We start from the raw sequence: 15,951 nt of genomic DNA on the forward strand, positions 1-15,951 counted from the left end.
CAATTCTTTCTCATTAAAAATAAATCCTTGCTCTGACTGGTGTGGCTCACTTAGTTGGCCATCATTCTGCAAAGCAAAAAGTTGCCAGTTCAATTCCTGGTCAGGGCACATGCTTGAGTTGCAGGTTGAGTTCCCCAATGGAGCACACACAAGAGCCAAACAATCAATGTTTCTCTCTCACATCGATATTTCTCTTTCCCCCTCCCTCCCCCTCTCTGTAAAATAAATAAATACAATATTTTAAAAATAAATGAAATAAATCCTTAAGTTATACATACAGTCTCAAGTATCATATGCCTAATTACAATGGGGAAAATGTACCTTTAAATTGGAGAACTCTAGTGGTCACCATATTAACCAAGTAACCAAACTTAGCGTCACCAATACTAACAACCTCCCAGGACCAATCTGGAATTACAACTAAACTGTAAAGAAATCATCCTGAATAACGAACTGAACCCTAGCTGGAGAGAAGACTTACAACCAAGCACAAACACAAGAAACCACTTCACCACAAAGAGACTTGTAGGGAGTGCAGAGGAAGTACAAGAAGGCTGGGTGGGCACCCACAGGTGGCAGCTGAAGTTCTGGAGGGATGTTTCAGCATCTGGGTGGGAGCTCCCCCTAAGAAATGTAGGATCTAAACCCCAAGCTGGGCTCCCCAGCCTATAGCACCAGAGCCAAGAAAGAAAGGAAGGTAATATCTGGTTGTGAAAAAGCAACAGGAGTTCTGTCTGCCAGGGAGAGATGGCTGGAGACTCAGAGAGCTTCTTAAAGGGCCAACACAAAATTTCACTTGTAGCCACTCACCCTGGGCTCCAGCAGAGGGAGGGCAGAGCGGACCAGAAATACTTGAGGAGAGCCTGGGGTTGGTGTCTCTGGGGAGAGAACTGAAGGAACAGCCACCACCATCCCTGTGCTGAATCACGCCCATACTGTTCAGAAGCCATCTTTCTCAGGCAGAGCACTGACCTCGAAGTGGCATAAGCCTGGCAAGAAGCAATAGCCCTACCTGCAGAAATTAATCTGACCCACCCAGTGGAGCTCAAGCCAGGCTGCTAATTACAACTTGAGGCTATATCAATGAGTAGTTTAACAACTAAGATGGCTCTCTGGGAGCTATATGAGACTTCAGATGACTCTACCCTAGGCCCAGTGCTGAAAAAAGCCAACTTTGGTGTGCAGCCTGGTTCCTTCTGAAAACAGGCCAATTCGAGGGATCCACATGCTGTGGATTGCTGGTAGCTCCAAACAAGTTAACCAGGGCCAGTAACAAGCAGCATCTGACAAAGCTTACATCAGAGTCTTTGCAGATCTATGTAATATGTAGAAACAAATACAAAGAGGCAGCAAAAATGGGAAGGCAAAGAAACAGATTCTAAATGAAAGAATAAGAGAATTCTATAGAAGAGCTTGGTGAAATGGAAGAAAGCAATTTAACACAGAGAGAGTTTAGAGTAATGATTATAAGGCTACTCAGCAGCCCTGGCTGGTGTGGCTCAGTGGATTGAGCACTGGCCTACAAACAAAAGGGTTGCCTGTTCGATTCGCAGTCAGGGCACATGCCTGGGTTGCAGGCCTCAGTTGGGGGCAAGCAAGAGGCAGCCACACATTGATGTTTCTCTCCCTCTCCTCCTTCATTCCCCTGTCTAAAAATAAATAAATAAAATCTTTTAAAAAAGAGTAAGGAAAAAAAAGGATACTCAACAACATGAAAAAGACATAAAAACCATAAAAATGGACCAGTCAGAAATAAAAAAAAAATAAAACATCTGATTAAATACTACACTGGGAGGAACAAACAGTAGGTTAGAAGAAGCCAAGTATCATATCAGTGATTTGGAAGACAAGGCAGAAAAAAACACTCACATAGAGCAGTAAAAGAAAACAGAATCTTAAAAAAATGAGAAGAGCCCTGGCTGGTATAGCTCAGTGGATTGAGCATGGGCCTGCGAACCAAAGGATTGCAGATCGATTCCCAGTCAGGGCACATGCCAGGGTTGCAGGCCATTTCCCAGCAGGGGATGCACCAGAGGCAACCATACATTGATTATTTCTCTCCCTCTCAACTTCCCTCTCCTCTAAAGATAAATAAATAAAAATATTTTTAAAAAATGAGAAGAGCTTAAGAAACATTTTGGACAGTGAATGAAGTGTTGACAACTTCCATATCATGTGAATACCAGAAGGAGAAGACAGCAAGCAAGGGATCAAGAACCTGTTTGAAGGAATAATAACCAAAATCTTCCCTAATCTGGTGAAGGAAACACACATACAAGTCCAGGAAGCTCAGAGAGTCCCAAACAGGTTGGACTCAAAGAGGCCTACACCAAAACACATCATAATTAAAATGCCAAACCTTCAAGACAAGGAGAAAATCATAAAGGCCACAAGAGAAAAGCAGGTACCTATACACAAGGGAACACCAATTAGACCGTCATCTGATTTCTCAACAGAAATATTTCAGGACAGAAGGCAGTGGTGTGAAATATTCAAGGTGATGAAAAGCAAGGACCTACAACCAAGGCTACTTTACCCAGCAAGACTATCATTTAAAATAGAAGGAGAAATAAGGAGCTTCCCAGACAAAGAAAAACTAAAGGAGTTTGTTAACATCAAAAAAGCACTGCAACAAATGTTAAAGGGCTTCACTTTGGAAGAATAAGAAAGAGAAAGAAGGAGGGAAATAGTCTAACAATAAAATGGCACTAAATACATATCTACCCATAATCACCTTAAATGTAAATGGCATATAAATACTCCAACCAAAATACATAGAGTGGCTGAATGGACAAGACCCATATATGTGCTGCCTCCAAGAGATACATTAGATTGAAAGATACACAGACTTAAATGGATGGAACAAGGTATTTCATGCAAATGGACAGGGGAAAAAAACTGGGGTACTAGTATTTATATCAGGCAAAATAGACTTTAAAACTAAGGCTGTAGTAAGAGACAAAGGACACTACATATGATAAAGGGGAAGATCCAACAAGAGCATATAACCCTAGTCAACACTTACTCACACAACACAGAAGCACCTAAATATGTGAAGCAAATCTTGATGGATATAAAGGGAGAGACTGACAGAAATAACACCCCACCAACTTCAGTGGATAATCAGACAGATTATTCAGTGATCTTCCAGACAGAAAATCAACAAGGAGATAGCAGCCTTAAACCACACACTAGATCAAATGGATTTGATGGATATCAACAGAGCATTTCACCCCAAAGCAACAGACTATACACACTTTTCAAGTGCACGCAGAACATTTTCTAGGAAAGACCATGTGTTAGGACACAAAAAAAGTCTCAATAAATTTAAGAAGAATGAAATCATATCAAGCATCTTCTCTGACCACAAACTATGAAACTAGTAATCAATCACAAGAGGAACACTGAAAAACATACAAACACATGGAAACTAAATAACATATTATCAAACAATGAATGGGTCAACAGCAAGATCATGGAAGAAATCAAAAGATACCTTGAAACAAATGAAAATGAGAACAAAACAATCCAAAATCTATGAGACACTGGGAAAGCAATCTTAAGAGAGAAATTCATAGCATTACCAGCCTATCTCAAAAAAACAAGGAAAAGCTCAAATAAACAATCTAATGTTACCCTTAAAGAAACCTGAAAAAGAACAACAAACAAAGCCCACATTGAGTAGAAAGAGGAAATAATAAAGATCACAGCAGAAATAAATGAAATAGTCTTAAAAATGATACAAAAGATCAATGAATACAAGAGCTGGTTCTTTGAAAAGATAAACAATATTTACTTACAAACCTTTAACCAGACTCATCAAGAAAAAAAGAGAGAGATCATTAATAAATAAAATCTGAAATAATACAGGAGAAATAACAACTGACACCAAAGAAAGACAAAGGACAGTAAGAAAATATTATGAACAACTACACACCAACAAACTCGACAACCTGGATGAAATGAATAAATTCCTAGAAACATAATCTTCCAAAACTAAATCAGAAAGAATGAGAGGTGCTGAATAGACAGATTGCACCCAGTGAAATTGAAGCAGTAATATAAAATCTCCCAACAAACAAAAGCCCTGGACCAGATGGCTTCACAGGTGAATTGTACCAAACTTTCTGAGAGTAACTAACCCCTCTCCTTCTCGAAGTATTTCAAAAAATTCAACAGGAGGGAAGGTTCCAAAGCTCATTTTATGAGGCCGGCATTATCCTAATTCCAAAACCAGATGTAGACAGTAAAAAGAAAGAAAATTACAGACCAATATCCCTGATGAACATAGATGCTAAAATCCTCAACAAAACATGAGCAAACAGAATGCACCAATACATCAAAAATATCATACACCATGATCAAGTGTGGTTTATTCTGGGACTACAGGGTAGTACAACATTCACAAATCAACAAATGTGATTCACCACATAAACAAAATGAAGGATAACAACCACATGATCATATAAATAGATGCATAAAAAGCATTTGATAAACTCCAGCACCCATTTATGATAAAAACTCTCAGTTAAGTGGGAATAGAGGGAACATACCAAAACATAATAAAGGCCATATATGACAAACCCACTGCCAGCATCATATTCAATGGGCAAAAACTACAAGCATTCCCCTTAAAAAAGGGAAGAGAGGGATGTCCACTTTCACCTCTCTTATTCAACATAATACTGGAAATCCTAGCCACAGAAGACAAGAAGAAATAAAAGGCATCCAAATTAGAAAAGAAGAAATAAAGCTGTCTTTATTTGCAGATGATATGATACTGTACATACAGAATCCCAAGGATTCCACTAAGAAACTATGAGAACTGAGAAATTAATTCAGCAAATCAGCAGGATAAAAAATTAATATCCAAAAATTAGTTGCACTTTTATATGCCAATAACAATTGACAGAAAGAGAAATTTTTTAAAATCCCATTTACAACTGTTTCAAAAAGAATAAAATACCTAGTAAGAAATGTAACCAAGTATTTAAAAGCCCCACATTCAGAAAATTGTAAACACTGAAGAAAGAAATTGAAGATACAAATACATGGCAGCACATACCATGTTCAAGGCTAGGAAGAATTAATATCATTAAAATGTCCATACTACCCAAAGCTATCTAGAGATTCAATGCAATTCCTATCAAGATCCCATTGACCTATTTCACAGAACTAGATCAAATATTTCCAAAATTTATATGTAACCACAAAAGGCCCCACATAGCAACACTGATCCTGAGAAAGAAGAACAAAGTTAGAGGAATCATACCATTTAATATCAAACTATACTGTAAGGCTATAGTAATCAAAACAGCATGTACTGGAATAAAAACACATCGATCAATGGAACAGAACAGAGAGCCCAGAAATAAACCCACACTGTTGGGAATCACCCTGCCTGGTTCCAGAAACTATAATTCCCTGGGGCTAAGGCTGAGTGAGAGACCTTGGGACCATAAGCCACTAAGGACACAAAACTTATCTCCCTGGCAGGGGTGCTGCCTCTGCCCCCTTTACTTCACCCTGCTTGGTCCTGAGCCTGACGGGTTAACCAATGATGGGTAAGATTCCTCAAGCAAGGGACAACCTAAGACAGGCATGGTCATAAGGGGGCCCTCAGGGAAGGACTTGGGGGGCTATAGCAAAAGGGAGTGATGAACCCTCACCCCTCAGCTTTGACATAGCCTGAGTCCTCATTCCATCTGCCAGAAGTCTCCTAATCTCTTGGCTGCCTTATTTCCCCCGCCTGACTTAAGCCTGAAACAATGCTGGAGGTGTGTGCTGCCCTGTGCTGCAATGGGCAGGTTCCCCAGGGCAATCAGGCCTAAGAAAGAATGCATAAAATCGTGTGAAACCTGCTTTGCTAACAATGCCCTCAATTTTCTGATAAGGGTCCAAGCATGAAATGAGTTCATTTCCTAAAGTTTTATAGCCCTTTAGCTAACGGACCCTGACTCAGAATAAGCCCTCAGAGTTCTTTGTATATTATCTATTGTTTGACCCTTACTGCCTGACAATGATTGATGAGCTTTACCCTGTATTCCTGTGCAAAGTGAACCCATTAAAAGCCCATTGAGGAACAGGCTCCCAGCCCTTCTCCTTTGAAAGACTGGCCACCTTTCCTCCCCAAACAGATCATGTCTTGGTAGATTTATTCTCATCCATGGCGGCCAGGGGTGCCCTATGGGCAGAGCCCCCCCCACATTGCACCTTTATATCCAATTAATATTCAACAGAAAAAGTAAGCAAATACAATGGGCTAAAGATATTTTATTCAATAAATGGTGTTGGGAAAATTGGTCAGATATATGCAGAAAAGGGAAACTAAACCACTTTTTTATACCACACACAAGAATAAACACAAAATGGATCAAAGACTTAATTGTTAGACCTAAAACCATAAAAATCATAGAAGGAAACAAAAGCAGCAAAATCTTGGACACTGCTTATAGCAATATTTTATCAGATATATCTCCTCAGGCAAGGGAAACAAAAATAAATAAAAGGGTTCATATCAAAGTAGAAAGTTATTGCATAGCTAAGGAAATCATCAATAAAATAAAAAGACAACCCACAGAATGGGAGAACATATTCACTGATACATTTATAAAGAACTTACAAAACTCAACACCAAAAAACCAAACCAGCCAATTAAAAAATGGGCAAAGGACCTGAATAGACACTTCTCCAAAGAGGACATAGAGATAGCCAACAGACATATGAAGAGATGCTCAAAGTCACTAATCCTCAGAGAAATACAAATTAAAAAGATAATGAGGTATCATCTCACATATGTCAGAATGGATCTTATCAATAAATCAACAAACAAGTGCTGGTGATGATGTGGAGAAAGGGGAACCTTTTTTGCACTGTGGGTGTGAATGCAGACTGGCACAGTCACTGTGGAAAGCAGTATGGAGATACCTCAAAAATTAAAAATGGATCTGCCTTTTGACCCAGCAATCCTACTTCTCAGACTACATCTGTAGGAACCCAAACACTAACTTGAAAGAACATAAGCACGTTTATGTTCGTTGCAGCATTATTTACAATCACCAAGTTATGGAGGCAGCCCAAGTGTCCATCAGTAGATGAGTGAATAAAACAAATATGGGACACTTACACAATGGAATACTACTTGACCATAAAAAAGAAATTTTAATGTTTGTGATGGTATGGATGTCCCTGGAGAACATTATGCTAAGTGAAATAAGCCAATCAGAGAAAGACAAATACCGTATGATTTCACTCATATGTGGAATCTAATGAGCAAAATGAACTAACCAGGAAAATGGGGACAGACTCATAGAGAGAACAGGGTGACAGGGATATTAGGGGGTAGAGGGATTGAGCAAAAAGCAAAAGGACTCATGGACACAGACAACAGTGTGGTGATTGACCAGGAAAATGGGGACAGAGTCATAGAGAGCAGGGTATCAGGGAGGTTAGGGGGTGGAGTGATTGAGAAAAAAGCTAAAAGTACTCATGGACATGGACAACAGTGCGGTGACTGCTGGGGGGCGGGAGGTATAAGGGAACTAAATGATAATGGAAAAAATACAATAAAAATTAATTTAAAAAACTTAGTATCATCAAAGATTGACAACCCATCATGTGCTTCCTGATGTGATACAATGAAAAGTACAAATCACTTATGTAGCATTCTTGCCAAAAAAATTTAACCTAAATCTAACAATGAGCAAACAAAAGTTGTAGTTAAAAGAGACTAGAGAGACTCAACAGCCAAATGTAATATGTGACCTTTGGATCATCAAGTTTAAGCAACAACTATGAAAGACACTTTTAGGACAACTGAAAAGTTTGTTCATGGACTGTATGTACCCTGGATAACATTACTGAATCAATGTTAACATTTTCAGGTAGGATAATGATATTGTGGTTATGTAGGAAAATGTCCTTATTTTTGAATGAATGCTGATATATTTAGAAGTGAACCCTAATGGTATGTGCAACTTACTTTCAAATGGTTCAGTTATATATAGAGAGTACAGCTATGTATTTCTGAATTCAAAATATAAATTCTACATTTATATATAGATTCTAAGTACATGTATATATATATACATACACATACATACATGCATGCATACATACATACATGGGTGGAGGTGGAGAAAGCCAATGTGGCAAATGTTAAGGATTAAACAATCTAAGTGAAGGATATGTAATATTTGAAATTTCCAAAATAAAAGTTGGAACAAAAAAGTAATAAAGGAATACATACCATAGCAGTTCTAGACTTGATAAACCAGTCAAATCTAAACTGAGGAGCATTCCGTACACATTGTCTTAATTCTTCATACACATTCTCTCTATCAAAGCCCATTTTATGTAACATACAAATCAAGAATCTATCCTCTTCTTCAGTATAGTTCTTTCCTTTGCTGGTTCCATACTGAATACGTAACTGATGAAATGGAGCTTTGTATCTTGCAATCTGTGGATTTAAACAAATTACTGGTTTAACTAAATGTGCAGTAACATGCCAAAGCTAATCACCATATCAATTAAAACAATTTAATAATAAATTTACAACTATGAAATATAGTACTTTGGCATCCAGGGCTTTCTTGATACTGATCCTTCGTTGAATTCTTGCCTCACCACGTTCAATTTGAGCCATGATTTTCTCAATGTCCTGTAACTCATTGCAACGTTCCCAAAATACAGCTGAAAAACAGTTATTACTTTAGAATGCCATCATCTTAAGAAAAAGATTCCAAAGAACTGTAGAATAATTAACAGAAAAGGATACAATAAAATTATGTTTACAATTAAAATTGAGATTCAGATTCATCTGTATATAATATATTCAGTTGTCAAATGCCCTAACTTTTTATTTAAAAGACCATCGACAAGAAGGTTTCAGGTTAGAGTATTTCCTTTCATGAAATATTATGGCATTTTTAATTATCCATCCCCAATGATAAGATTTCAAGATACTACAGATACTGATTTAGGTGATGTTTTTATTCTAACAAGATACAGAAGAGACTAATGTAGATCCTGGCCGGCAGGATCCATATGTTTTGGCTGCTATGAACAAACACACAAAAGTCCTGTGGAGAAAAAGGGATGGCATGGCCACTCTCTGAGAGAAAGAGAGGGCCCCAGCCCCTGCCTGGACAGGTTTTTATTGCTTTTCTGGGTACATTACATGGAGGATGGTCCCATTTACTATGCACAGGTTCGCTGCAGGTGATTACCTTTTACAGATAACAAAGGAAAGAATGTTGCTAATTACTTCAAAGAGGAGGATGTTGCAGGCAAAGGGGAAAAGTGGTTGAACTAGTCACACTCCATACTTGGAACGGTTAGCTCAGATTTTAGGAAGCTGCCGTAAGCCTTTTCTGCCTCAATTCAGGGTGAGAAAGTTTTAGCAAAAGTAAGTCTCACAGCAGCCTAGGTACAATGCAGGCCTGATTCCCCATGGGAAAACCTGTATGCCAACTCACTTCCCACCGGTTTTCCATGTGGGAGCTGAGCTGCACTTCCATGCAATGTAAAATGGCTCCTTACAAGGGACCAAACACATAATGTGACACAGGAGAGAGGGTGACCATATTAACTCAGAAAATATAGCTTCCTAGCAAGCAAAAGAAAAAATAAAACCATTATCAACAGATCATTCAAATATGAAGCAGCAATTCTACTGAAGCCATTGCTTCATTTCTGGAATCACTCACTGACCTCACAATATTTCCAATGGCCCGTATGTAACTTCTTTTTTTAAAATCACTTGGAATAGCCTAGTTTCTAAATAACAAAACAAAACACCAAACCACCCAAATTTTACAAATGAGGTAAATAGTCTGGCTGCATTAATATGACTTGAGTGAAAAACCTTTTTAATGACATACTCTACATTCTCAATTTTTTTTTATTTTTAAAGCCTATCAAGAGAGAAATGTTAGGCCGCCCTGATTTTATAAGCACCTGCACTCATTATTCAATCCCTCACTTATTCATTCAATACACATTTAAATAAATACCTGCTGTGTATAATTGTACTCATTTCTCCTCTTATTGCAACCAACTGCATTAACCCATTCCAATCTCCCCACCCTCTAGCAGATACCCAATTAAGCTGTCCTGAGCTAGTCATGCCATTAGACCTGGTGTCAAATTTGAGAAAACATCTGACATTATATCTTTTTGAATCACTTGTTTTCTTCCAACTTCACTGATGCTACTTTGAACAAAATTCTACTTCAGAAATTCACTCTGCACATATCTTTTTCCACTGTTTTCATTTACCTCTTGCTGCTGAAATTTCTTCCTCTCATCTATTTTTCCTCTCTCAGCCCCCAAAATGTCCTCAACTTGTATGATAAAGCTTAAAAGTAATAGAAATAATATGCTGGTACCAAGGAAAAGAAAGTTAATAAACTTGATATATATGAACTAAAAACTCAATATAATCAACCTCTAAAATATTCTCTAATTAAACCTGGGTTTCTTCAAGTACTAATACTATAGATAATTTAAAAGCTGGTCCTAGCCTGTATTAATATACTTGATATATTTATTAGTATTGTAATGTTTCCTATAAAATTTGAATTAAGCTAAATAGGATTTAAGGGGCTAGCATAGAAACCAAAACCTACTTTGTAACATTGTTCCTATGAGAAAAAAAGTGCTAAACAGCTAATATTTAGACTACATTTTAAGAGCTCAACCTATTTGAAAGTTACAAACTTCCTATTCTACATATAGAAAATGTCCTAGACATAATTACCTACTTTTATTTTTTAATATTTATTTACTTTTAGAGGCGACAGGAGGGAGAAAGAGGAGAGAAATATCAATGTACGGCTGCCTCTCGCACTCCAACAAGGAACCTGGCCCACAACCCAGGCATGCACCCTGACTGGGAATCAAACTGGTGACCCTTTGGTTCACAGGCCAGCACTCAGTCCACTGAGCCACACCAGCTAGGGCTAATTACCTACTTGTAATAAAATTTGTTTCAGAAGCCTGAGGTTAAATATGCTGTAACATAGAAATTATATTAACTCCATGTGCTTCAGCAGCTAATCTAGTTCTGGTCAAGACCAAAGGCACAGATGAATGAGAGGGACATGATTCTAGGATCAATCAGCAGATTTACTCAAGCAGTATTTTTAGATCTATTCCAGCTTGCCTGGAGTTAATGGAACCCACATGATGTGCCTGGAGTTGACTGGAAACCTGACAGTGTCTGAGGACCTAAAAGGGCCTAATAAGAATTCCCTATTTCAAGGATGACCTAGAAACACACTAATTCAATCTGCTGAACCTGAAGTCTCAGACTTACCCCAAAAAGGACCAAATTCCAGAGATGGGAAAGTGAGAAATGTATTTTGCCAATGCTCATCCAATAGCCTTGTTTCATCAGGGCTTTACTTTTCTGCGTTTGCTAACCACTATAGACAATAGCAGTCACTTTGTTTTGGTAAGTCTTAAAATATCAAAGCAAAGTACTTATATTTTATACTCTCATATGTACTTTATTCATAAAAGTTTAAAAGATCTCTGGACAATGGCACAATTAAACTGACACTAAAAAAAAACGGTAACATTACAATTGATCTGAAGTTATATACAAACCTGAATACTCCATGACCTCCTCAGGGGTTTTGCCCTCCACTTCTCGAGCTATATTATCAATGTCATCTCTTCCATACTTCTCATTTGCTTTAATAAATTGGTTAAAATCTCGCTTAGTCCAGTTTGTGAACCCCTGTTAACAAAAATTAAGCATCATCAATCAAGGTTAAACGAACAAATCCATTTATTGTTCTATTTACTTCTATACAATGATACATTAAAACTGTTTAGCCCTAGCTGGTGTGGCTCAATGGATTGAGCGCGGGCCTGTGACCCAGAGGATCATGGTTCGATTCCCAGTCAGGGCACATGCCTGGGTTGCAGGCCGGTACCCAGCAGGGGACACACAAGAGGCAACCACACATTGATATTTCTCTCCCTCTCTCCTTCCCTTCCCCTCTAAAGATAAATAAACAATAACCTTAAAAAAACAAAATAAAAATAACTGCTTTTCCATCATGAAGAGAATGTACTTCTAAGTACTAAAAACTGATTTATAGTTTCAAGATATTGTACTTTTTTTTTGTCCTGGCTGGTGTAGCTCAGTGGATTTAGCACGGGCCTGCGAACCACAAGATCACGGTTCGATTCCCAGTCAGGGCACATGCCTGGGTTGCAGGCCCGTTCCCGGCAGGGGACACACCAGAGGCAACCATACATTGATATTTGTCTCCCTCTCTCCTTCCCTTCCCCTCCTAAAGATAAATAAATAAATAAATCTTTAAAAAAGATATTGTACAGTTCTTAATTCCACATTTTATAGATGCCTACTACATTAAAATACAAATGCATTAAAACACTAATATAAATGAAGTCCAGATATTCCAGAACTTCAATAGTTTTTTTCTTTTCTTTTTTTTTCTTTTTAGAAAGAGGAAAAGGGAGGGAGAAAGAAAGGAAGAGAAACATTGATCCATCGCCTCTTGTGCCTCTATCGGGGACTGAACCCGCAACCAAGGCACTAAAAGCAAAAACAACAGAAGTAAAAATAAACAAGTGAGACTATATCAAAATAAAAAGCTTCTACACAGTAAAGGAAACCATCAACAAAATGAAAAGGAAACCTACTAAATGGGAGAAAATATTTGCAAATCATGTATCTGATAAGGGGCAAATGTCCAAAATATATAAATAACCCAGGTAACTCAATAGCAAAAAAAATTATTAAAAATGAGCAGAAGATCTGAATAGACATTTTACTAAAGAAGACACACAGATGGCCAGCAGGCACATGACAAAATGCTCTACATCATTATCTTCAGGGAAATGCAAATCAAAACCACAATGATATCAACTGGTTGGTACCTGTTAGAATGGCTATTATCAAAAAGAGTATTGTAGAAATAAGTGTTGAGGGAGTGGAGAAAAGGGAACCCTTGTGCCTTGTTGGTAGATATGTAAATTGGTGCAGCCACTAGAGAAAACAGTATGAAGGTCCCTCAAAAATTGAAAAACAAAACCACCAAATGATCCAGTAATTCAATTTTAGAGTATTTATCTGAGGAAAATGAAACCACTATTTCAAAAAGATATATGCACCCCCATGTTCACTGAAGCTCTATTTACAATAGCCAAAATGTGGAAACAATCTAATTCTCCATCAATGGATGAATGGATAAGGAAATTGTAACACACTCACACACACTGGAATATTATTCAGCCTTAAAAAAAGAATAAAATCTTGCCAGCTATGACAGCATGGATGGACCTTCAGGGTACTATGTAAAGTGAAATAAGTCAGACAGAGTACAACAAATACTGTATTATCTCTCTTATATGTGGAGTCTCAAAAAAAACTAAGTTCATAGAAACAGAAAAGTGGCAGTTGCCAGAGGCACTGGGTGGGAGGGTAGGAGAAATGGGTAAGCTCTTTGGGTTTCTTTTTTAAGTAAATTAAACTCTTTTAAAACAATTACTTAGGGCAGCAGGTAAGGGTCAGTCAAGGAACATGTATAAAGGACCCATGGAAAAGACAACAGGTTGGGGGATTGAAAGTGGAAGGTGGGAGTGGGTAGAGCAGGGGAGAGTAATGAGAGGAAATGGGGACAACTGCACGAGAACAACAATAAAAACATTAAAAATAAAATATAAAATATAAAAAAACAAAAAATTAATTCATCTACTAGGAGGGACAAAATATTGATTTTACTCCTAATTACAAACCAGCAATTCCTCAGTTGAGAATGTATATATTCACATTATATTATATAATCACAATATACTGCAACCCAAGTAGCATTCTAAGACCATAAATTTAGTTTTGTGCTCAGGAACTAAATATTTAAAATAAAACATGAATATTTAAATGTTTTATTCTATGGTAATTCCTAATATTCATCCAATTGCAATATTTCACACTTAAATTTATGACTTCCAGACATGTAGTTAAAAAAGCATGTGAATATAATTTCTAAAAATGTATTCAATGAAATTACAAGATATACCAAAGAAAAAACATATATAATAAATAAGATATAAATATAAAAACTATCAATAATTAATGTGGAACATATCCTAGCACTGTACCTTGCATATTGTTCAAAATAATTTGTTGAATAAATAAACCTTGCTGTTAACTTTTTATATTTATGTGGTATCATTCAGTACACATTTTTGTTTATTATTTTCCAAGGATTTTTGTATGCTATAACTTTTTAATCTTCTGCAAATTATTTTGGAAGTATAACACTCATAAAACTCATTAAAGCAACAATGACCAGAAAGCTATATTTTGTTCAAATGGAAATGTTCCCTATTTAGCAACTTTTACCTTTTTTATTATATTTTATTGAGTATGCTATTATAGTGGTCCTGATTTTCCCCCCTTTATCCCTCTCAACCCAGTACCCCTCTACTCCCTTAGGCAATCCCCCACTATTGTTCACATACATCGGTCATGCATGTAAGTTCTTTGACTACTCCATTTCCTGTACTGTACGTCAACATCCCCATGCCTATTCTGTAACTAGCTATTTGTACTTCTTATTCCCCTCACCTCTTCACCCATTCTCCCATTCCTCCTCCTATCTGGCAACCATCAAAACACTCTCTGTATCCATGATTCTGTCTCTGTTCTTGTTTCCTTAGTTCGATGTTTAGATGAAATTTTGATAGATATGTATTTTTGCCATTTATATCACTCACAGTTTTAATCTTTTCTTAAAATAAGTCCCTTTAACATTTCATATAATGATGGTTGTATAAAGCTAAAGGAGTTCATCATCACCAAGCCATTATTATATGTAATATTAAAGGAACTTATTTAAGAAAAGATGAAAACTTTAACAATAAATGGCAATAAATGAAAAATATGTATCTTGTCAACATTTGAATCTAGAAAACTAAGGAAACAAGCAGAACAAAAACAGAATCATAGATATCGAGAACATTTTGATGGTTTTCAAAGGGGAAGGGGGCCTGTGGGAATGGCTGGAAAAGGTGAAAGGATTAAGAAGTACAAATTGGTAGCTATGGAATAGCCATGGGAATATAAAGTACAGCATAGGAAATGGAATAGAGAAAGAACTTATATGCGTGACCCATAAAAATGAACAATGGTAGGGATGAGGATTGCCTGAGGGAGTGGGGCATGGTGGGTGGAGGGGGGCTAAGGGGAAAAAATTGAGACAAGTCTAATAGTATAAACAATAAAACATAATTTTAAAAAACTCTCAGAAATCTCTCATCAATGTATTAAACTGCTTTCCAAGAAAGTATAAAAGGCATTTTGAGATTTATGACATTATTACATAAATAAAATGTTAATATTATTTCAAAGGACAGTTCATATGCAATAAAAAAAATTTAAAATTTCAGGAATATGCTAGTAATTATTGTCTGTCAGGATTCATAAGTGAATAAATTACTTTACTATAATTATTAAAATAATGCATATCTTCTAACAACTGACATCTACATTTTACATTTACATATTTCCTGGTATTTCCAAAACAGCATATTTTGTGAAAAGGATAAAAAAAAAGGGTATCTGGTCTAAGCATTTACAAAATAGCCCTGAGTTTTTTTAGTGTGTTCATTCAAGGTACCGAACTTAATAAAAGTGATCTGTATTTTCTTTTTTCTATTGGTTGCTTAGAAGTATTTCCGTCACTTAAAATATCTTACTTGTGTGAGAAGTTTTTCTTTTTCTTCAGTCTCTTCCGCTGTAAGGGGTTCAGCTCCATCAATTTTTTTTTGCTCTTCTCTTTGAGCCAGGGCTGGATTTGGGATATCAGAATTCCTTGGGACCTACAGATAAAGAAATGAGTTATGAGTAAACTGTGGGAAAAAATTAAGGTATATACATACATATCAATCTTGAGTTATTTCAACAGTAAA

General features: G+C 36.8%; 1 protein-coding gene across 6 annotated transcripts in view; it reads right to left on the reverse strand.

Annotated features, from left to right (window-relative positions):
- SMARCA1 (SNF2 related chromatin remodeling ATPase 1) overlaps positions 1-15,951 on the reverse strand; it is a 78,918-nt gene that overhangs the window by 13,605 nt on the left and 49,362 nt on the right. For all 6 annotated transcript variants that reach the window (XM_037059294.1, XM_037059290.1, XM_037059289.1 and 3 more), the window contains 4 exons: positions 15,739-15,861; positions 11,614-11,746; positions 8,576-8,694; positions 8,249-8,461 (listed from right to left, as the gene is read on the reverse strand). In XM_037059294.1, the coding sequence (XP_036915189.1) occupies positions 8,249-8,461; positions 8,576-8,694; positions 11,614-11,746; positions 15,739-15,861 (588 nt within the window). The remainder of the gene's footprint in view (positions 1-8,248; positions 8,462-8,575; positions 8,695-11,613; positions 11,747-15,738; positions 15,862-15,951) is intronic.

The sequence above is a fragment of the Sturnira hondurensis genome, unplaced genomic scaffold (genome assembly GCF_014824575.4).
Source record: "Sturnira hondurensis isolate 20B ecotype Veracruz unplaced genomic scaffold, ASM1482457v3 Scaffold0010803, whole genome shotgun sequence".
In the NCBI taxonomy this organism is placed as follows: Eukaryota; Metazoa; Chordata; class Mammalia; order Chiroptera; family Phyllostomidae; genus Sturnira; species Sturnira hondurensis.